Below are 24,787 nucleotides of genomic sequence, written 5' to 3'. Positions count from 1 at the left end.
GTCATCGATACTGCGATATGGGGCTCCTGCTTGGGGTGCGGCGCTGAAAACCAAGTGAAACCGCGAAAAGCTGAACAGGACTCTTCGACTGCTGGTCGTACGAGTTGCGATTGCGTACCGGAGGCAGTATGCCTTGACGCCGAGATGATTCTGCATTACCCTGACGGAGGATATCATGTGCTACAATCAATGAAACGTCAGAAACGTGATGATGAGAATCGATTCGATGGTGACGTAGCAGCAGGAATGGGATAATACGGAGAAAGGAAAGTGGACCAACCGGCTCATCCAATCCTGTCGACGTAGGTCAATAGAAAGCACGGAGAGATGACCTTCCACCTAAAACAGCTCCTACTGAGCCACGGCTGTTTAAGGAGTATCTTCATCGGTGTGGGTACGCAACGTCAACACTGTGCCTGGAGCGTCTTTGATTGTCCGATGTTTGAAGTCTTTGAAAGTCCGAGGTTTAAAGTGACGTGCAGGGAGCTACTTAAAACGGGAGGACCGCACATCAACCCGGATAATGTAGCCTACAGAATGACAAGCGACGTAGAGACGTGGAACGCAGTAAACAGAGATATGATGTAGATCAGTGATTCTCAATCTGGGGTCCGCGGGCCCCTAGGGGGCCGCGAAGTCATTGCTGGGAGTCCTCGAAGAGAAATATTTTTTCCGAGTGCATATTGAAATTTCAAATCTTGTTTCCTAACAAATTGAAAATAACATATTGATAGCATACAAAATTTATGTTTATCTGTGGGGTCCACAGCAACCCAGTGTGATATCTAAGGGGTCCGTGGTAAGAAAAAGGTTGAGAACCGCTGATGTAGATCGACACCGTCTTACAGCGGAATGGACATCGAACAACGGTTTCCGGAGAGCAATCACCGCCAGGGAACTCTCCGCAGGTATAAGCTAGATCCACCGCCGAGGACTAGTCGAATAGGCTGCAAAAGAGCAGCGAGTATGAGTCGTCGAAACACCAGCGAACCGGACGTCACGCTCCATTCGCCCGACCGACCACGGCACCCCACCGGTTGTTCCGATAGAAAAATAGCGAAAACTAAAGAAGAATCGATATTGGGAAAGCTTTTTTCGCCAGGGAACTCTCCGTTAGCGTAAGCTAGATTCACCGCTGGGGACTAGACTGAGTAGACAGCGACGAGACACCACTAGTCGCGGGTCATCGGCGCATCAGTGCATCAGATACCCTGCTTCACCAGAATCGCCGAGCTGACCTCGGTATCTAGCTGATTAGCTCGATCTCGGGAGAACTTCTCTCGCCGGGGAATTCTCTGTCGGAGTAGGTCAGGTCCATCGTCGGGGACTAGACCGAGTTGTTCGCGCACAAGTCGAGGACTGAATGGACCATCAAGGAAGTAGTGCTAAATGGCTCAAGAAGAGAACTTAATGGCTTAAAGGAGTTGCGGTGCTAAATGGCACCGGTTACGAAGTCAAAGGGATCAAGAAGTTGTGGTACTGAAACCAAATAAGAATCGGTATCGGGAGAACTTCTTTCGTCTGGGACCTCTCCGTTAGCTTACAGTCAGATTCACCGCCGGGAACGAGACCGCGTGGACCGCGACGATACACCACCAGTCGCGCCGGGGATCCAGCAAACCGGACGCCTACTCTACCGGAATCGCCGAACTGACCGCAGCACCTGGCTGGTTGGCTCGAACTTCTCTCGCCGGGGAACTTTTCGTCGGAGTAGGCTAGATCTAGCGTCGAAAACTAGACCGAGTAGTTCGCGAACCATTCGGAAGCTCAACGAGGAAGTGGTACTGAATGGTACAAGGGAACTAAAGGGCTCAGTAAATTTGACAGTCTGAAGTTTGCTGCCCAGATTGTCCTCGTAGAGGAAGAGCATTTATTCTATACCAACAGCTAGCTTTCCTACCTTGACTACCCAAACCCGTTCCCTGAGTTGTTGGTTTTTGAACATTTTTTCTCCTGCTCAGAATATTTTTGAACATTTTTTCAAATGTATAAAAAAAATTTCATAGCCCCCCGAAAATTTTTCTTACTACGCCACTGCTAATAACTATTAAATATCAAATTCAAAACCAATACATCGACGATACACTACAGCCTTTCTTGTAACATGGACATATGTTTAGGATTTTTTGTTGTTGGAGACGAACCACTGCGACCAGTATTTAGATCTATTGTGATATGCCCCTTCCTTAATCCACTATTGATGAGTGATTGTCGTTATTGAGATACACACTCTTCGCAGTTAGGCTCTCCACTGGGTATGAAGTTTACTACCTGCTTGAGATTTGCAGTCCAAATATCAAAATGCTCCAATCTTCCTTTACCGAGGACTCTTAGTCTGCGTTGTATCAATTCACTGCATTCGCAGAGCAGATACTCTTATGTTTCACTTTCAGATCCGCAGACGCCGCATGGATTTTTAGTTTCTTTTGTCTTTTTTCTGTTGGGTGTACAGTACACATTCCGCTGCGACCATTAGTGTTTTGATCTATTGTGGCAGACCCCTTTTTATTGTATTGCCTTAGTTTTGGAAGTGTTTTCATCAATCCAAAATTTTGTTCAGTTTTAGTGTCAATTTCAAGACATCAGAATTAATATGATTATGTAATATTTTTTTAAAACCTGGCTGAAGAACTTTCAATGCCTAATCTCCAAAAATCGCTAAACTACTAAGTCCATAGCCGTGCTTAGGTATAAATACGATGCTGAATTATTTCACCTTATCTTTTCACATCAACCATAGCAACACGATGCGCAATGAATTATGACCATATCATCACCGTCTTGGCCCCCAGAAGGACCCTTTGTAAAACCATTGTAGGAAATGTAGCAGTGAGCAAGTAGAGAAGAAAAACATCGAATGGCAAATTTCCCTTTTTGAGCGATGCTAAAAAAATATTTTAATGTTTTTCCACACAACTGCTCCGCAGCGATGCTTGACTGAGCCTCCGTTGTATGTATTATATGCAAACGTGAACGATAAACGTGTTTACTTCTATAATAAAATTAAAATTCTTCGCACTATGGTACGACGTCCCTTTGGCAAGTACAAAGTATGCACTATTCATCTAATTGGAAATATTTTAATTTGCAATTTTGAAGCTAAGCGGTCGTAATAAATTGTAGACCGTGTAGACTCTAGATCAACGAACGGCCCTTTGTTGTGCTACTGAATACGTGTAAAACGTTGGAAAAAAAATAGAAGAAAACAAATAAACATAAAATGTGGTAGCACCGCGACGACACAGACACACCGCACACTGAAAACTGGATTAAATGCCGTCATTTAAAGTTAAATTAAGATGATTAATGTCACCGAATCTGGGGGGACACTTTTAAATGTGGGTATGATTTACGGCGGAAATCACGAAGAGCATGTGTTTAGTAGTTCGTACAGCGGGGTAGCTCATGAGCACAATTTTCGGATTCAAAAATGTGTACTTTCAAATCCACGAATGGTTTATGCCTAATTTCACCGAACTTATATGAATCCGACGGTTGCGGATTTTATTGTGGAACAGAGCGATTTTTTTCCTGCATCTGCTCTGTCTGGTTCTATCTTCAGAACGAATGATTCAGCATCATTTGGAGGTGATACAAGTTTTTGGGTACGTGTGCTGTGTTGTACTTTAGAATACTTTTGTTTTTGTTTAACGTAGAAGGAAAAAAAACTCAAGCAAAATTGTTTCTTTTACATGGATGAGCTCGTTAGCAGCAAATTAATTTATTAGTCTCAGCTAGACGGGAGGTATTTTGGTGTTTATTCCACAAAAGGAGTATTTTGGAAATATGCTTTGAAGTGTGTTCTAAATCCAGATCTTGTCATGACGGAGAATTAATTCATGGTGTTTTTGACGTGACTGGCGCTTGTCAACGATCAAGCCGGTTGGCACGAATAGCGAATTTCTTGGTTGAGTCTTTATTCATTCCAGTTTGTGTGGATTTTTGTTGAAGTAATTTAATCATATGTAGAACGGGTTTCTCTTACTTGCACTGCAATTGTCTGGTAGACAAAGATTAGACACCAAAGTCAGACAGATATGAGAAACAAAGTTCCGAAAAGGGTAGGTTTTGCTTTTTTTATAAAGTAATTATAAAAACGCTACTCTTTGTTTATTACTTGTATGCATTCCGTTTTAATTTTGAGTGAAACTCAACAGTTATCCAATCTTAATTATTACAGAGCAAACTCAATAATCCCTTGAACACCGTCTCAGCAGCCCGAACGGCGCGCAGCATCTGGCTACTGTTGTCTGCTCGGTTTTGCATCTCTTCCCGAAAGCTCGACGACATAGCCTGCTTCGGTCAAACCGTTTGTAGCCCTCGAGGGCCATTTAAAATTTCCATGTTCTTTTTTTTCGGAACTGCCCTTTTCGCTTCCACTTAATTCGCTGGCCGGATTGCTGCCACCCCTTATTGGTAGCATAAATCTTTGGACTCTCGCGGTGCTCCAGCCAGCCGGCGGAATCCACTTCGATTGGGATTCCTCGTTCGATTACTACCATATAATGTCGTTTTTTGTCGTTGTTTCGGGATGCAGCGAAGGCGAAGGCGATCTCGGTTCCACTTTGCTGTGCAGTTGTGTGACTTTTTTCCCTACTGCTGCTCCGCAACTGCTGCCCGGCCGGCGGTATCCTTTGTGTACCGAAAGCCCCCCAACGTTTCATCGGTCCTGGATCAGTACCTAGTACTGAACCGATGACCGGTGAAGACTGAAAAGATGGTTCGAGTGAGGGAGCACCCGCCGATGCCTCGACAGCGGTAGTAAATCACAAATCGAGATTATTGCGCGAACAAGAAAAGTTGCTGTCAGTCGGCTGCCGGACGGAGCTGAGTGAATTTTTCTCTATATTCCCAGGCATTTGGGATCCTTTTCGACGTAAGATGGAGGAGACCGAGCTATCGCGCTGAAGCGTTGTTCCATTTAGTGTTGTGAAATAATTTGTTCACGGCGAAACGGATCGGTTGGTGTGAGAAAGAAACTGAACAAAGTCAGCGTGGGTAAAAGGATACAAGGTCGTTCGTTTTTTCATTACTTTGTTTCGATAATTTCTTCTTTCTTTTGGTTTTTGTATTTTTCACGTGTTACTACCCGTGGGAAATTAAAATTTGAATAATCTGAAGGCGATGGATGCTGTGCAGGGTGCGATGCATTACACACAAAACAAACCAGCTCTTCTATGGTTTTGTCTGAATTCGACTAAGCTATTATATTTTTTATGTCAGCACATTATTGACTTGTTAGTTTATTTATTTGTATTTAATCAGTACTCAAACTGTGGCAATGTTTGTATTTGAATTGCTTATTCGGCAGGTAGTAGCAACACGGCTCACAGAAACGAGGCTTGCTACTCCGCGAATCGACAGTTTTTGGTGACGTCAGAGAAATCGTTGAGATAAACAAAAGGATTTCTCGAAAGTTAATAATTAACAATATTTAAGCTCTTACGGTGGAAAAAAAAATAATGTGTATGGATTCTTGACGTAAATTACGCTATAATTATACTAGTCACAGTTGATAATCAGTGCATCCATGTGATTATTAGCGAAAATTGAGAATTTGGCTGCAGTCATAGAAAACATATCTAACCATAATTTCCTTGCACAACAAAGGTTTTGGACATCGGCATAGCTTCCTTGTGGTCTACCAGGTGCCGATCATCCGTTAGCCAAATGTTTACACTCTAACGAGCTAGCCTACACTCAGCCAAAAAATACAGTGAACTTCATAAGTAGGGTGTTGAGCCCATTTTTGCCATGTTTCTATTATCGCCCTACCCATTTGAAGCCGTTGGTTAGAGCAGTATCTGCCATCTTTGTTCAACGCATTGAGTCAAATGGTAGCGCAACAATAGGGGCACTCGATTCGATTTTTCGTTGCGCTCAAACACGAGAATTTCACTGTTTTCAGCGCATTTGTGTTAATATATTGGTTCTTAACAACGAAGCGAAGGTTCTTAACAATTTTTTCGCATTCCATTGATTGTAGGCCGGGAAATTAATGAATTAGTGAGTCACCCTGCTTAGTATGGTGAAAATAGGCACTTTACCCTATATCGTATATTTTTTAGCCACAAGCAGGACGTATGTAAATCATAAGACTATCATTAGAGGCGGTATTTATTTCATCAAATCGGTTTGCTATGATTCAATTTTCCATAATGCATCTCCGATTTTTCATAAGACAAAACTATTGTTACGCCCTTTGGGGAAAGCTCCTCATTCTTTGCCAGCGTTACGGACACACCCGAGGCCAACAAGAGGATTGTGACTGATTGACAGCTGAAGGACTGCTAACACGCGAGACAGGATCATTATTCTTCATTCTACAACAAATGTGTATCAAATTTAAAGCTATCTAAAATTTATTATTTTTTTACTTAAAACTACACTTAAAGCTAATGTGAATTTCTACCAACGGTAATTACTTTATTATTATAAATTTAATCTAAAAACTATAATGTGAATTTGTAATATAATATAGGATTGAGTTGAAGATTATTTTCACGAGCTTGATAACTAATACTAAATCAAACTCGTTAAACTATCAGGTAACTATTTCTAAAGATTTAAACCTAGTAGCTAAATTAAACTAAATCTTAATTAAAACTAGTATTGATGATTAAAATAAGGAGCTACTCCTGCAGATCGAAATCCGGATAAGCGAGATCGTTGAATACTAAACGTGAGTTGATAAACCTAACCTCAATTATTAAAAATACACCTAACAAATATGTACAATTGTAGGAAAAATTTAACAACGCCTGCTGGAAATATAATTGTTAAAATTTCGGAAAGCTTGTTATTGATCTATTCATAACAAATTAAATTTTTCGTTTATCTTCCGGAGTACGATATCTTCTGAAACGTAGCCAGAATGCCTAAACGATCGAAAGGTGGAAAGATAATTAGTGACTCCCCTGGTGAAAACGGGGCCAGTTGTGGAGAGTGTCGAAAGCTGGACCACAGCCGGATGGTCCAATGTGATGACTGCGACGAGTGGTTCCACTACGAATGCGTCCATGTTACTGACGATATAGAGAACGAGGATTGGAATTGTAGACGGTGCATTAAAAAATCGCTCGACGAGGGAAAGCGAATTCTCCAAGCAAAGGAACAACACCTTCAGCAGCAGCAGAAGAACAAGCAGCAACTGCAGCAACCATCGGTGAGCAGCAGCAGCAAGGGCTACAGCGGCAGCAGACTAGAAAAGTTGTGACAGACCAAGAATTGAAAGCACTAACCGAAGTCGGCACTCGTTCGACGTCAGGCGTTACGTCTACTCCAATATCCAAAATGAGTATAATGGAACAAAATATCCTTAGCCAAGCTATAGCTACTGAGCAGCAACGACTGCGTGAAGAAATGGATAAATCCAATCAGGAAATGCGGGAACAGCTGCAGCAGATTACTCAAGCTCTCATGAGCGAGCGAACAAAACACAAGCAACAAATTCTCACTCTCGTGCAGCAGTATGAGAATCGTATGAAACTACCACCGATCTCGTCGTCATTCGAAGCCGGTATGTCACAGCAAAATCACACTGGCGCAATCAAGAAAAACTACAATAGTTTCCAAGATGTTGCTAGAGAGAACCAAACTCAAGGAGGAAATTTTGAAACGAAGAGTAAGGCGTCGTCCAGGGCTTCCAGAAACTCTGCTAGGTTGTATGAGCTTCAACGTAAGGCGCTGGAGGAAAAACAAGCTCTGGAGACAAGACAGCTCGAGGAAAGATTAGCTTTGCAGCAGGAGCAAATAGAGCAAAGTGACGGAGATTCGGTAGAGGACGTTGGAGATGTATCGAAAATAGCTGATTGGCTTGAAAAGGTCAATCTGGGAGAGCATCCTAAAGAGCATTCAGCCGCGATCGACGAGTCACCGGTAGCTGAAAATCATAGAAACTCTCATTCGTCGCTGGCATCGGTATTTAGTCTACATCCTCGGCAAGGATTGGAGCCGCTGGATACCCGACACCTAGCCGCTCGACAGACTGTTAAGGATCTTCCAAGGTTTGGAGGCGACCCAGAGGACTGGCCTCGTTTCATTGCAGCGTATGAAAGAACAACACGAATGTGTGCATTTCGAAACGATGAGCTGTTGGATCGACTGGAAAGATGTCTCCACGATCGAGCTTTCAGCGCCGTTTAGAGCCTGCTATTGCACCCAGAAAATGTACCCGTGATAATCAAACGGCTGAGGACGCTATTTGGAAATCCTGAGTCAATAGTAGAAACACTAGTTAAACGGATTAGAGCGATGCCAGCACCTAAAGCGGACCGGATGGAAACAATAATTGACTTTGGGGTTGCAGTACAAAACCTTTGTGCTACTGTGCAGGCATGTGAAATGGACGAGTGTCTGTATAACGTGGCTCTACTGCAAGAATTGGTAGATCATTTGCCTCCCACCATTAAAGTGAACTGGGCACTTTTTCGCCAATCCAAGCGATCCGCCTCTCTCGTCGATTTTAGTGAATGGATAGGAAAATTAGTAGATGCGCTGAGCAAAGTTACGAGACCTGCCTTTGTCGGTTCCAAGTGTAACCGGCCGATCGAGAAGCGAGGCCGGAGAGACGACGCATATCTGAATACTCATACAGATGAAAGGAAACCGAGTCTGAAAGCTTGTTTTGCATGCGGAAAGTCTTGCAAAGTGCTGGATAAATGCGAAGGATTCCTAAAGATGTGCCCAAAGTCGCGATGGGCGATTGTAAAAAATAATAAAGGGTGTAGAAAATGCTTGAAGAAACATTTTAATTCTTGCGCAGTAAACAATCCCTGCAGAAAGAACGGGTGTCTGTACCTACACCACCCACATCTCCACGATGATGAGCGGCACAAGCAACAAAGCAATGCTTCCGCGAATCAGCACAGCCCTTTGACCGGGTACACACCATCATGCAATACTCATTACTGTTGTCTTGGTACAGTTATGCTCAAATACGTAAAGGTTACAATACATGGAAGAGGGAGATCGGTAACCACATATGCCTTCCTGGATGATGGGTCAACTTGTTCACTCATGGAGCACGATCTATTGGAAGAGCTCAATATTTCGGGAGAAAATTACCCTTTATGTATCAATTGGACTGGTGGACAGGCTAGATATGAATCAAACTCGGTCAAGTGCGTCGTAGAGATATCAGGGGTGAATGATTCCAGTGGCCGGACCAGTCTTTGCAAGGTTCACACGGTAGAAAGTCTTCAGTTACCGTCGCAAACGATGTCTGTTGAGGATATTTCAAAGCATTATCGACACCTCCGGGGAATCTCGATAAAATCTTATGTATGACACGTGAACCTGAGATGGCTACAGCATTGCGAATTATGATTCGGGACTATGAGACTAAAGGCTATATAAGGAAATTATCATCTGAGGAGGAAAATGTGCCGAGAGATCGTGCTTGGTATTTGCCTATATTCCCTGTGACGAATCCTAATAAACCAACGAAATTGCGAATCGTCTGGGATGCTGCGGCCAAAGCCCATGGAGTATCGCTAAATACTTTTCTACTTAAAGGCCCGACCAGTTAACATCCTTACCTGGAGTCCTCCATCGTTTCCGGGAGTATCGAATAGCGGTTTCAGGAGACATATGTGAGATGTTCCACCAGGTACAAATTAACAATGATGATCAGCACTGCCAGCGGTTTTTATGGAAAAGTGGACCTCAAGATCAAACACCATCGGTGTACGTGATGACTGTTATGACGTTTGGTGCAACATGCTCTCCTAGCTGTGCCCAATACGTGAAAAACAAGAATGCTGAACGTTTCGTGCACAAGATGCTTGCGGCTGTCGATGCCATCATTAACGAACACTATGTGGACGATATGCTATCCAGCGTGGAAACGGAAAAGGAAGCTGTTGATATTGCAACAAATGTCCGCTTCATTCATGCACAAGCGGGATTCGAGATACGTGGATGGCTTTCTAATTCCAATGAAGTGCTAGCTGCTTTAAACGGACCACAAACTTCGGAGAAGGATCTGAACGTAAATTCTCAGATGGCAACCGAAAAGATTCTTGGGCTGTGGTGGAATACAAAGACCGACACTTTCACCTTCAGATTTCCCAAGAGAGCAGATGTGAAATTGTTATCCGGCCAGACAATCCCTACGAAGCGTGAAGTCTTGCGAGTTCTGATGTCCATCTTCGATCCACTAGGATTTCTCGCCAACGTACTAATGTACTTAAAAGTTCTTCTACAGGAGATATGGCGTGCCGGTACGGCATGGGATGAGCCAATAGCTTATAAGCAATTCGTGAAATGGCGTACGTGGCTTGGAGTTTTGACGAAGGTGGACACCGTTTCTATTCCGAGGTGCTATCGTGTCAAAACTTCATCAATGGAATCAAATAAACTGCAACTCCATATCTTCGTCGACGCGAGTGAAAATGGATTTGCAGCTGTCGGCTATTTTCGATTTGAAGAGCAAGGAGTAATTGAGTGTGCATTCGTGGCTGCGAAAACACGCGTTGCACCCCTAAAATATGTTTCCATACCTCGACTGGAATTGCAGGCTGCGGTGATTGGAGCGCGGTTGGCAAAGACGATAGCGGAACGTCATCGCGTGACAATCAATGAACGATTTTTTTGGACAGACTCGCGGGACGTACTCTGTTGGCTAAATTCGGACCATCGCACAGTGGGACGGAATCAAAAAAAGCCGGACATTGATATTTGCGACGAAACTATTGGTTATGGCACTTTGATGTCTTCGGAAAGTTTTCTTCATTTTTTAAGTAGTTTAATATAATGTTGGAAAAATTTTATTTAAGGGGGTATATACGCATATAAAAAAATAACTTTGCAAGTTGTTGCCAAAATTGATAGTCATGTATGGAAAGTTTGTAGACGAAATGATTTTATGAAACTTTGTTGAAGTAGCGAAATGGCTATCTGTTAAGCGAAAAAAGTTATTGGGTGAAATTGAAGTACATGTCGGAATACCCCCTTAAAAAGGGTTTTTTCATTGTATCTTTTTTATTTGATTTTTTACAGTTTCTCGATGTTCTAGAAAGTTGTTGATGCTTTCAAAACACACCTTTTTGCGAAATAGACCAACTCGCTATCTCTTCGTTTTAAGGGTGTATGTCTGTTTTTTTAGTTTTTCTGGGCTAACTTTAAGGGGCTATGGTTTGTAGAGTAGCAGGTAGTAGCAGCTAAATTTATTTTTTTTATGTTCAGCAAGAAATACCCTATTGATACATATATAATTCATAGCGGGATCTAATAGGATCCTTGGAATAATGCAGGGTAAAATAGATTAGCGTTTCAATAAATTATTGGTATTATGAAGCATGAAAAATAAACTATTATGCGAAATTAATGCGAATTGCAGAAAGTTTTATTTTTCGGCAAGTTCAGTTAGCAGCATATTCTGAAGAAATGGCTATAGTGGCAAAGTCAGCCGAAACGAGCCGAGTTAAGTTGCCGTCGAGTAGTACAATATGTGGCTTGTCGCTATACTAGGACGATCGAGGGCTATTGCGAATACGAGGAAGAGGTAAACATTGCGCGTTTGCAGGCCCATACGCAACCAATACCATTTTACTTCCAAGAGACCACCCTGTTACTACACTTATCGTACGCTCGGTACACGATCGATATCACCACCTTAACCATGAAACTGTCGTGAACGAGCTTCGACAAAAATATCGGATCCCCAGATTGCGTAGACTCTGCAACAAGATTCGCAAGGAGTGTCAAACTTGCAAGAACAGCAGAGCAAAACCGGAACCTCCAATGATGGCAGATTTACCCTTAGCCAGGCTGGCTGCTTATACCAAACCCTTCTCATATACAGGTGTGGATTATTTCGGTCCACTTTTCGTAATTGTGGGTCGACGAGTAGAGAAACGATGGGGCGTTCTTCTTACGTGCATGACGGTTCGAGCTATCCACATCGAAATAGCACACACACTAAACACTGACTCATGTATAATGGCTATACGGAACTTCATGGCGCGTCGTGGAACACCGTTACAAATTTTCAGCGATAGAGGAACCAACTTCATCGGCGCTAGTCGTGAGCTACAAGAAGCGCTGCAGAAAATCGACCACGAGAAACTATTCAGCGAATTTGTATCGTCAGAACTAAAATGGTCGTTTAATCCCCCAAACTCTCCACATTTTGGAGGCTGTTGGGAGAGATTAGTACAATCCGTTAAAAAAATTCTCAACCAGATGCATCTTCCACGTCATCCTACAGATGAAGTCCTGAGAAATACACTGGTGGAAATTGAGAACACCGTAAATTCTAGACCGCTCACATATATTCCTATCGATGATGAGTCTGCACCGGCTCTAACACCGAACCATTTTTTAGTTGGTTCTTCCAGTGGCTGCAAACCTCTGGTCATTTTTGACGACAAGCCCGCAACGTTACGCAATAATTGGAAAACTTCACAGATTTACGCAAACCATTTTTGGCAAAGATGGGTTCGCGAATACCTGCCAACAATTTGTCGTCGAACTAAGTGGCACCAACCAGTGAGACCAATCCAAGTAGGTGATATTGTTGTCATCGTTGATCCGGACTTACCACGAAACATGTGGCCCAAAGGTCGAATTGTTGCGACTAAGAACAAGGACGGCCAAGTTCGAAGAGCAACGGTGCAAACCATGCAGGGTATCTACGAGCGTCCAGCCGTTAAGCTGGCAGTTCTAGACCTCGGAGCAAATGAGAGTAAGCAGGATACGACATCCAGCGTACTGGGTGGGAGTGTTACGCCCTTTGGGGAAAGCTCCTCATTCTTTGCCAGCGTTACGGACACACCCGAGGCCAACAAGAGGATTGTGACTGATTGACAGCTGAAGGACTGCTAACACGCGAGACAGGATCATTATTCTTCATTCTACAACAAATATGTATCAAATTTAAAGCTATCTAAAATTTATTATTTTTTTACTTAAAACTACACTTAAAGCTAATGTGAATTTCTACCAACGGTAATTACTTTATTATTATAAATTTAATCTAAAAACTATAATGTGAATTTGTAATATAATATAGGATTGAGTTGAAGATTATTTTCACGAGCTTGATAACTAATACTAAATCAAACTCGTTAAACTATCAGGTAACTATTTCTAAAGATTTAAACCTAGTAGCTAAATTAAACTAAATCTTAATTAAAACTAGTATTGATGATTAAAATAAGGAGCTACTCCTGCAGATCGAAATCCGGATAAGCGAGATCGTTGAATACTAAACGTGAGTTGATAAACCTAACCTCAATTATTAAAAATACACCTAACAAATATGTACAATTGTAGGAAAAATTTAACAACGCCTGCTGGAAATATAATTGTTAAAATTTCGGAAAGCTTGTTATTAATCTATTCATAACAACTATATATTTCTCTTATGTTTATGTGAATCATAAGATGCTCGTATGAAACTCTAGCGAGTAACGTATGCAATACCCAATAAAGTCGTATTTTTTCATAATCATCTTATGAAAAGAAAGATTTGTTATTTTTCTATATATCATAAGATAATTCTTATGAATCTCGCTGTATGATTTGGCTGGGTGTAGTATATGTAAGCCGTGGTGGCAAATAGCGAACAATGAGAAAACAAGGCTAAGGTCCGATTACTTGTAGTGGTGGTTACGCTCCGCTATTACTAGATGGATTTTAATCATTTATACATATTTATACAGAAACTGCCGCTTATAATTTAATATCTGTGCAATAAAAGTAGCCGATTAATTCCATTTTTGGTGAAAAGTTCACCAAAAATGGAAATTTCCATTCGTAAAGCAGATGTTTTCAGGCAAAGCCGTCAATAAGAATTATTTCAGTTGCTCAATAAAACACGAAAAGTCATATAAATAGAGGTGCCGCGTCCCGAGGAAATTCTCATGGGTTAAAACACCATACAATTTCATAAAAATACCATGAATATAGTCCGCACCAAATTTCACAGCCATCAAAACAACATAAAATGGTCTAAAAAACTTATAAATACCCCAATATATAGTTTTAATATGGGACCATGGATCATGATAATGGTGTATCCATGGGTTGCACCCATTTCAAACACTGTCAAAACACCATACAGTGGGGATTAATCTGGACCATGAGCATGGGAGAATTATGGGATTGTTGTTTGCTCGGGGTACCCATTGAAATCAGTTGTTGCTTTTATCCCAAACGAGCAACATCACAACTATAATGTCCGGACGGTACAATAAACACTACTGATTTTCGGCAACGTTAGTATTTGCACACAATCGCACCTAAGTGAATACATCAAATACGAATAGTTTATAAGGAGAGGTGCCTCGTTTCCGTGTCATTCGTCACTCGCTTGCCAAACGAGCAACATAATGACTGTATCGACCGAAATGGTACAATCGTTCGTGTACATTGAAGTTTTCAAATCGAGCAGGGCGAAGAGTGCACAATAAAATTTGCACACAGAAAGGAAGCGGGTGCAAGTTTTGCATGATTTGACTGTGTGCGTGTTAATACCGACTGTAGACGCTATGGATGGATTTTCGGCAGTGGTGTCATTAACTCGCACACAGTTAAACCTATGTCCGTTTCTTTGCTGTGTGCAAAGTTTATCACGTGCTCTTCGCCCTGTGCGTGTAGAAATGCGATAGTTTCGAGTCGCGTACACACGATGATTTTCAAAGTTGGTACCAAGGGTGGGTTTGGACTAAGTTCAGCACTGCAAGATGCGACGTGTGTGAGTTGCATTGGGATAAATTAATTTATTTTTCTGCTTGTGTGTGCGTTGGGTTGATACGGGTGAAATTCTCCTGGTAAAATGTTTTCGGGTTGAATGTACGCAGGGAAAGGAGTCTATTGACACAACAAAGTTTTCATATTCCGAAAGCACCAGCGAACTGAACTGGATTTGCGCCTACTGACAGACGGATGTTAGTTGGAGATTTTGGTGGGCGATTAGATTGAGTTATGTTAGCGCAGTTTCAGTTTGTTTCAAAAAGTTGCGAAGTTAACCAATAGCGATTCTTGGTAGTCATTCCAAAAGTAATGCAATCTGACCAAAATAAAGCACTTATTGTTTTTTATTGCCGCACATTTTTTATACTCGAAACTTTATTTTGGGTTAAAAAAAATGGCAATTGCACGCAAGCACTGATAAATGTTTCGACCTTTCTTACTGTCCGCATGTAAATTTGTTTCTATCATGCTGTCAAAATTAAGCATTGAGTTATTTGACGTCTAAGACACCGACACAGTTGCAATGTGTTGACAAACCTACTGCTGAAACGTCAAACAAACGTCTTGTGGAATGCCTACTACACAGCAGTCGAATTTGGCGGCACAGTACTTAAAAATTACTATTTCTTCTAGATTCCTTGACTAATTTCCCTAAAAATGCATCTCACCGATTGTTTCTAGACCAGATTAAGCAGAAGATATGAGTAAAACTTAATATTTGATGGAAAATTTTCAATGCATAATTATGACACGTCATACAAATTTTACATTTTTATCAAAAGCTCTCGATATAGACATATTTGTAATATTTGAGAGATTAATGCAGAATAGATGAAAGCATCATTTGTCTTCTCTGAATTTTTCTACCAATTATAAGTTTCAAGATATTCAATCTCTAACTTTAAAAATCGTTTTTTTTCTCGAAAGGTGCTAGATGGCACTTGTCATACGATAGTACAACGGTGACAAAGTATAAGATTGGTTGAACACTAACGAATCATTTGGGAGCATTTCGCTCACAGTTCGAGAGCGAAACAAACAAACTTATTTACGCTCCCGATGATCCGCTTTAAGTGTATAATATGCAAATTCGTACATAGGCCTAATACGTTCACGTGAAAAAATTCACAAAACATAGAATTAATTCATTCGATTCCCGTGAACCCGGATTTCCGGAAACATGTTCCAGTGCTGGAATACACAGGGCAGGCGGATAATGTGGGTAATATAGGTAGTACTACCCAATTGAAAATAACCGAGTGGGTAATTACCCACTCGAAACTTTGGACTGACCAATTTAAAATCAATCACACATGTATCTCGGGTCGATAACACGCGCATTCGAAACCCTCGATGTATCACCGATTGTACAAACATACCAGAAATGATTTTATGGGAATGCAATGCAAGTATGTGTATGAGAAAATGCGATGAACTTATACTTGTCTTACTCAGTTTATACTTGTCTTACTACCCACTCGGGCCAAAAGTGTAACGCCGGCTTTGGGGATAGTATTTGTGAATTTCAATGGAATACTGGCAATATGGGTACCAACATTCTTAGAATTGCATCAGCTGACTGCATCTCGTGGTTTTGGAACCATTTGGTCATTTTTGGCCATTCCGGGGCTGGTTGATGTAACGATGACCTCGGAACATGTCTGGCTCTGTATACGAAAAGGGTCATCGGAAAGTCAATTAAGCTAACACCTACCTAAATCCATGAACCAAGTTATTTGCATGAATATTAGAGTGACAGGAAAAAAATGACCCCTATCGGCCCACCTCTGAGTCGATTCCTAGTCCCACCAGGAGTACTTGCACCAAATTTGAAGCAAATCGGACAAGTCTAACTACCGGACCAACATGCCTGAAGTTTGTATGGGATTTTTCAACAATTTACATGGAGAAAACCCACTAGTGCGCATTTTCGCCGCTAGGTGGCACTGTATGCATCGTATTATCACTGTAAGTGAAAACAAGAAAGATAATTTAATTGTCTACAACTTTGTCGAAGATTACTAGTGAATCCGGCGTTGCTAAAAGAAGTTATTAAACTTTTAACGAAGTAGTGCCTGAGTCAGTTTTGCATGGGGCCTAACAGTGCATGGTTGTGTATCAGTACTCGATTCACACGAACTAAACATTTTTGTGAAATAATCGTCAGGTTTAGCTCAATAGAATGTTCAGAAGAATTATAGTAAGTAATACGAGTCATGCTTTGATTAGAAAATTTTAGTTCCATATGTTACCGCATAGAGGGCGCCAACACTAACTTTTCAACGAAGAGAGATAGAAACTTGGTGTCTTCTACAAAGTTGTAGAACAGGCATTTTTGAGTATTTCTTCCGAACATCTTGATACTTTATCTCTCTTCTATGAAAAATTAGTGGTGGCGCCCTCTATGCGGTCACAAGTGGAACTAAAATTTTCTAACCAAAACATAACTCGTATTATTTACTACAATTCTTGTAAGCATACTATTCAGCTAAATCTAACCCTTATTTCACAAAAATGTATAATTCGCGGGACTCGAGTACTGATACACAACCATGCGCTGTTAGGCCCCATGCAAAACTGACTCAGACATCACTTCGTTAAAAGTTTAATAACTTCGTTCAACAAAGCCGGATTTACTAGTAGTCTTCGACAAAGTTGTAGACACGCACTAGTGGGTTTTCTCCATGTAAATTGTTGAAAAATCCCATACAAACTTCAGGCACGTTGGTCCGGTAGTTAGACTTGTCCGATTTGTTTCAAATTTGGTGCAAGTACTCCTGGTGGGACTAGGAATCGACTCAGGGGTGGGTCGATTGAGTTTTCAAAAATTCATCTTTTTTCTGGGCAGTCTAATGAATATATTTAAATACATGCAAACATCTTTTTCCTGTAAATCACTACCAGCTAGTGGGGGATAGGATGGTTAACACACACACATTTGGTCATTTGTGGCAATTCCGAGGTCAAATTGATATATGGTCCCGTAACAATAAATGACAAACTTCTGAGAAAATGATACTTTATCCCTATCTCTTTTTATTTCACTGAAATTTAATGGTAGATACAACATGACGTCGTCACAAATGCAGTGGGTTAAAAATTGTCGTTTTTGCATATGCAATGATGTGATTGAAAAGATTTTGCTTCAAAATGAAAAGAGATACTGATACGGATTCAAAGAAAGAATGCATCATTTCGATAAAAATAAAGGTAATGTTTGTTATTTACTATTTTGACAAGAGTAACAAAAACGCTAAGAATACACTAACCATGACCTAATTTATTTCTAAAAGAGTAATGAATTTACTTAACTGTAAGATATTAGTACATTTTTCTATGTGAAATTTTCTTAGCTTTCCAGTGGAAAAAATATGATAAATGGCACACTTTATATTGATAGCTAGTATATAAGAAAATAAGAAAAAAGTTCAATAAGTCGAACACATATAAAAAAATGATGTTAACTATTTAAGTTTTCGAGAAATGGACAAAAACTCGATAAAAAACTTTAAGACACTTTACTTCTGAAATGTTAATTTATGAACTCAAGATCGGCGTTTCAGTCAATAAAAATCTAGAACACTCGTTGTTCTCTTTCTCCAACGTTTCGGTCCTGATTGGACCTTTTTCGAGGAATCGAAAATTATTTTGTGTTCTTTTGTCGTTTTGTTCACGCTAGACAATATAGCTGTCATACTACCATTTATCCGTACGGCTGTTAAACCCACTCGTCGTAATTTAGCGTTTAAATCAGGCGTTTTAAATTGGGCCACGATTGGCGTCACTTCACCATTTTTTTGGAAATTTTTTGTAACTCACACTTAAAAATATTTACATCTCGCAAGGTGTAACATAAAAGGAGCGTCACAATTTACTTGAATTTACATTCAAGAACAAGTAAAAATATGTGTCGCACACAATTTGCCAGTTTCTTCAGCCGAGTTTTACATAAAAAGAAAAAAATATTTATTTTACATGTCAAAACATGTAAAATCCTTTTACGAAATAGACAAATATGTCGCTATATTGTTTATGTCATATGTAATTTTCAGTTTTTCCAAGTGTGTAGATACCAATATAATTCCAGTATTTAATATCTGCTAACATCTAACCAGAGAGATTTTAAGAAAACTTCGGCACACTGAACGAAATTAATCGTAGTGCAGCACCACAGTCAGTATCCGAAAAAGAATAGAAAGATACTGAGAGATAGACTTCGTCCAAGTCACTTGGAGATTTAATCGTTAGAAAACCCCTTTGAAGTCTGGTCACCAACCCCTTTTCCTGGAGGTCCAAATTTTTTACATTTTCGATTACGATATGTAACGAAATCCAGCGAGACGCTTAAAATTTGAAAAATGATGTACTTATTATCAGATAACGACAGCTTCAGTTTGTAAATTCATGCATAATACTGTCGTGGCAGAAAGTTACATCTAACACCTCTTCTCTGCTAGATCGCGCAAATGGCGGGCGATTTCCTACATTGAATAGATGCAGACTGGTACTGCTTAAGTATTTCAAGTAGTTACATTTGTTTATCTGTGAAGTGAAGTGTTTCCGTTTCGGTATTATGAAAAAAAAGGAAAAATATAAAAATACTATTTGGAACCTTAATTGACTCCCTTCTAATGAATTGTAATGAATATCCTTATCGAAATTTCGTTCTCACACGATATGAATGTTTTAGGAAAATTAACTTTTGTAAGTCTCGAACAGAGGTACTTTGCCTTGTCCTTCACGGCAAGTGCGCAGTTTTTGCTGTATAAGCAATATTGCATATATTCGAATGAACTGAAATATGCGGAATATAAACTTCAAGAGGAGTTGCATAACGAATAAACCCACAGCATTGTGATAGCAGCATATCGGCTGTATATTTGGTATATAGTGGCACTAAATGCACATGTAGAGCATACATGCTTTAAAGATCCTTGAAGCATGTACGCCTTATATCAGCTTTATATACGTATATAAATCGAGCGAGAATGTTATAATTCGGCAGTGCATGTATGCATTTACGATACTAATATAGAGCTTGGTTACATTGTTAATGCTATAATTGAGTTTCAATGCAACATAAGTGCAAATGTATAGCCACTAAGGCTTAATGCTTATGGTTACTTGGGTATTTATTTCATGTAACTTTTTCGCTGACAGTGCTGTAAAAAATACAGTAATCGAACTTTTTTTGGGAAAGAAATGCATGCGAAAACGTTTCCCCCCTTTTGAAAAATTGCTCATGTGTTCAAATTGCCAGAGGAAATAATGGACATTCATAAACCGAACACAACTGCGAAGTATTGTTCGAATCGGCGATGGTTATTTTTTTTTTTTTGGTCAGCCACTTTTTCATTGAATCCTTCATCAAATTAAGTCAATTTAAGAGTAAACGATCATCTTAATTTTCCTGGCAAATCAAATCAATTCTAAATTTATCGTTTACCATAGCCGTTAATCGATTAATCCGAATGTATCGAAACATTTCGCCCTGGATGCATAAAATTCATATTAACCCCCTTCCTGTTAAGCCCAAAATAAGCTCATCACCCTAAACTCATTTCAAAATCCCCCCAAAATAACAAAAACAATGGTGATAATTTGAGAGATCAGGTCGTGTCACAGATCGAAATCGCTGTGTTCGTGTTGCTCGTCGAACCGTGCAGATGGGAGCTTTACGGTTGAAATAGCTTGTACGTACATATGTCTGTCTTTCTTTCGCCCTTCAGCTTGAGCACGATCGGAAGATGTTTGAAGCAGCGAATTCTTTGCATAGAAATAGAACATTTTCGGCGCGCCATGTTCAGCGAACAATTTAATTTTAATTTATTGCTAAATAACCAGCAGCGTGTGTTTTAAAGTATTTTGATGGTTGGTTGAATAACCACTAGCACTGCAACCTTCGACTGGCGAAAAAAATATTTTCATTGGTATAATGATCCTTTATTCAACTACTTTTATTATAAGCAAGTGATATTGTGATAAATCTTGTTGTTGGCTTTAAAAATGGGTCTGATAAAAGTGCGTCTTTTGGTAGAGATTACGGCAGCGAAAACAATTAATGCATATCTTTAAACAACACCACGATGTGATAAAAATGTAATGAATTTTAATTTGTTTTCTTGCTGTCGTTAAAAGTTCGTTTTTGATGACAGATCCACCCCCGAGATTTATGTACTTTTTTACAATTTATGATTTCGGTTAAAATTTGAGACGGCAACCTCAAAATGTACCAATTTCACCAAATTACGTAAGTGTGTAAAGTGAAGGTAATCGACCACTTTTAAATTTGATTGTAAATATTGATGACCAGCAGACGAAAAAAATGGAAACATCTTAGTCCGCCAAGAAATATTTTCAAAAAATGATGTATAACTGAACTTCAAACATTGAACTGCAGAATAAACGAAACAATTTCAACACTTACATGATCCGATAAACAAGGTGATAATGGTTACGATGACACAAAGTACTTTCGCTGTTTGTTTGTTTGTCCCCTTTTTGAGTAGTTGGTGGCCAGCCTGACGAGTGTGCGATGATACGATGTTTGTGTTGTAGAATTCCGCGGATAGTTTACACGGATAATTTAAACAACGCTAGCTCATTCATGAAATAAGCTGGCATCAAAAATCTACTCTCCGACTATTGTATGTCGCCGACCGGGTTGAAGTGAAATACAACGCGCATTGGGCGTAGGAAAAAAAAGCAGGTCCGCAGATATTTTGACTATTTCATGCATCTGAGCAGTGCAAATATTTGAAATAACGTTATCGTTCGCCGGGCGGCTGCTTAACAACAGCGTGAACGACCGCACGTAGCTCCCTTCGTTGATGTATTTTCTCAAAGCTGTCCTCCCAAAGTCCCACCTAGCAGCGCCCGACGAACCATGTTTGATGATTGTTTTTCCGGCTCGGATTTTTCGCTCTCGTAATTGATTTTTTTCTAACAGTGACATTAAATTTAGCGTGGAAATTCGTCGAATAAATAAACAGTTTCGAATACTTCGACTGCCGTAATCTGAGTCAACGCATTCCACGGTGCCAGTATGTGAAACGGGTACTAAATGGATCGTTTTTCGGAGGCGACGCGCGGTAGATTAAAATCAAACAGCCAACACGATGCTGGGTGCTGGTGCGTTGTGTCAACACAACTCTGTCGTAAACCAGCGCTTGCCAAAATGTCAGCCATTTTCAGCGTGTTTCGCACGCCTCATTCGTTCTTGCAGCAGGTTTGCGTCGCCTTGCAATGCGCGGATATAAATACGTTTACTCACCATTATTTATCGCTCTTTGACTTGCCTGCTGTGGTAGGTAAATGAACTGATTTACGCAGTGTAATAGTTTTCAGATTTATTCAATTGGAACAAGCACAGTCTTTTTTGCCCTGAGACGCCTTAGGATCCCAAGCCTCAATCTTTTGCTTCGTTGTTGAGTACGGCATGTAGGCACACTTCGTTCCGGACAAGTTTTCACTGTGATCCAGCATCCACGGATGCTTAGGACGGGACGGATCTTGCATCGGGAGCAGATCTGTGCGGTTGTGCATCCAGCCGTACCATTCCGCTGGAATTTGGGAGGCATCATACGACTCGCCACGATACTCTGCGAACTCTACCCACCGGTTCCGGCCGAAGAATTGAGTCGAATCTTCGAAGTACTTGTTGCCGTACTTATCCTGGCCAACCAGGCGACCGGTTTTTAGCGTACTCATCCGGTACAATTTATAAAGGCTAGCTCGTAAGCCGCCGGAGTTTCGATAATCTCGTAGAGCTATTTTCAATTTATCCAGTCCGATATAGCGTGCCGCCATTTTCAGCGTTGCAGAAATAATGATTAAATTGGAAATTTCGTATAACGACTAAGGTTGCTTAGATTTATCCGAATATTTTGGGTTTATTTCAGCCAACAACGTTGTTTCAGCGTTCATAGAATCTGAAAGGGATCGAAAGTGAACCAATGAAAAGCTTTTCTTGTATTTCAGAGGCGTAGCAAGAAATTGGGTTTGGAGGGGGTTTTGATAAAAATAGCTTAATTTTCTAAAATGCTCAAATTTAATACAATTTGATAAAATATTGAAAGTTCAGAAACAAAACCAGCAGTTAACAAAACCAGCAGCTAACAAGAATAATTAATATAGAACAGCGTTCGTAACAACTTCAAGGAAGTTTTCCAATATAAAACAGCGCATCTTCTGATATGGTGTTTTGAGTGTTTAATTCTTCTAACGTTAATTATTGAGAATTAAATCATCAAAAAATACTAAGAGACTTAGTGACTTTAGCAAACTTGTTGAGAATGTCATTTACTTTCTGTATTTCATTTATTTGACAAGGCTTATAGCGGTAGCTTAACGGAGCCGTGGATGTTTGATATGTTTACAATAAATAATAAATGTAAATAAAATATAAATCCGCTGGCTCTCAATCACTCAACTTTCTATTGCGCGCAGAAACCCTCTTTTGTGACGGAGAAATGTTTATGTGGTCGCCTACTGCATCATGGGGGTCATTTAATTCTCTCGCGTCTTTCATGTCAAGGTCATCATAATTAAATCTGTTTAGTGCCCGCTAACAGATGTTCTTTCCAGCTGCTTGCATGTACGGGTGGCCAGTGTAAACTTGTCGTCATTGATATTGGCTTCCTCGTCGATGCTGCTCTAAGCTGAATTTGGAGTGTTGGGATGTTACCTTTGCGGTTGTCATTATAATCTGAACAGCAGCCACAAATTTGGCAGCCCTTTTGTGGTTCAGGTATTGGTATTGAAAACTCTGTTTCCGATTGGTTTGCCGTAGATGAGTTGGCAGTTGGTTGAGATGCATTCTCCTCTGCATCTTCCACGTAGGATGAACTGCATGATTGCAGTACTTGCCCGTATACATTTGCCCCTCATCAGTGCATAACGTATAGGGTTAGCAGTACCGACCCTTTTTGGCGAGAACAGGTACTACGGTACTGAAGTCCTCAGTACCGGTAAAGTACCGGTACTCGAATTTTTTTTAAATTCGTAAAAGGCTTCAAAGTGAAATTGATTGCTCAAACTGATGACCTTATTCTTAGATGATTGATTTGTGCTGATCAAAAAACATGTTCATTCTTTTTAATTGCTTCGGAGTGACATGACTCATTTTTATCTAGAAATCTAGGCCACTTTGAAATCAATAACTGCTAAGCGGTGCGACTTTCGTCGACTTGAACAGATGTAAGAAACCCTATTAACAACCGTAAATCAAAGCGAGAATGGCAGTAAATCCGAGCAGGTTGCTCGCATTTCCTTTTTTGCTTTTCTGTAAATTAGTTTCGACCTTTATGTCGTTTGCCTACTTTTCTCTTGTGCATACCGAGGCTCCTTGCGCTCCTGTAAACTATGAAGTTTTGCTGAATTTTCCGATCACCAATAATTACAAAGCGCTCCATTTGAAGTAGTTCACCAAGTGTAAAATTGTTAGCTGCTAAATCGCTGTTCGTTCTTTTATAGATAAGATAGAGCAAAGCAAATACAGACATGACTTAGACCATAGTCTTATTACGCGCCACCCAGTGAATAATGGAAATCAATCAGAATGTCGCTAATAAAAAAAAATTATAGCAAATGTTTACGTCTCATACGCTAGATGAGAATATTTTGAAATTTAGTACAAGATCGTTAAAATTAATTTCGACAAAATAGTACAGGAAAATTAACATACCGTTCAGTAAAGCGGGAGTTAGTAGTGTTTAACCTTTAGAATTATTATGATAATGGCCCCACTTCATTCCCCCACAAAGGTGGTAGCTCAACGCTTTATCTAGCAGGTAATTAATACAATTAAAAGTTATCGTGCAGACCAATATTTTGAAACAGGTCCACCTAAAGAGTCCAAATATTTTTCATAAAAAAATTGTATGGTACCAAAAATACCGGTACTGGCTTTAGTTCAGTACCGGTATTACAGTACCAAAAATGGGTCGGAATTCCCGGGATTTTCGTTACCGGTACCACAACCCTAATAACGTAATTCATTTAATAGTAATTCCGTGAGTTTTGAGTTTTATAGTTCAGTAGGAGGGAATAGATCTTTCGACCGTTGGGAATACCCGGGAAGAAGTTT

The 24,787-nt window shown here is 40.2% G+C and overlaps 2 protein-coding genes across 3 annotated transcripts in view; one reads left to right on the top strand and one right to left on the bottom strand.

Annotated features, from left to right (window-relative positions):
* The window catches only part of LOC131678530 (protein vestigial), a 164,790-nt gene that overhangs the window by 99,463 nt on the left and 40,540 nt on the right, over positions 1-24,787 (top strand). The window lies entirely within an intron of this gene.
* On the bottom strand, positions 22,054-22,509 carry LOC131685882 (probable NADH dehydrogenase [ubiquinone] 1 alpha subcomplex subunit 12). Its single transcript, XM_058969886.1, has one exon. It carries the CDS (start codon positions 22,507-22,509, stop codon positions 22,054-22,056), a length of 456 nt encoding a protein of 151 aa, XP_058825869.1.

The sequence above is a fragment of the Topomyia yanbarensis genome, chromosome 2 (genome assembly GCF_030247195.1).
Source record: "Topomyia yanbarensis strain Yona2022 chromosome 2, ASM3024719v1, whole genome shotgun sequence".
Classification (NCBI taxonomy): Eukaryota; Metazoa; Arthropoda; class Insecta; order Diptera; family Culicidae; genus Topomyia; species Topomyia yanbarensis.
This window is presented reverse-complemented; position numbering and strand designations above follow the sequence as displayed.

Excerpts from the sequence above, each read along its gene's own strand:
- LOC131685882 (XM_058969886.1), bottom strand. The coding sequence starts at position 22,509 with ATGGCGGCACGCTATATCGGACTGGATAAATTGAAAATAGCTCTACGA.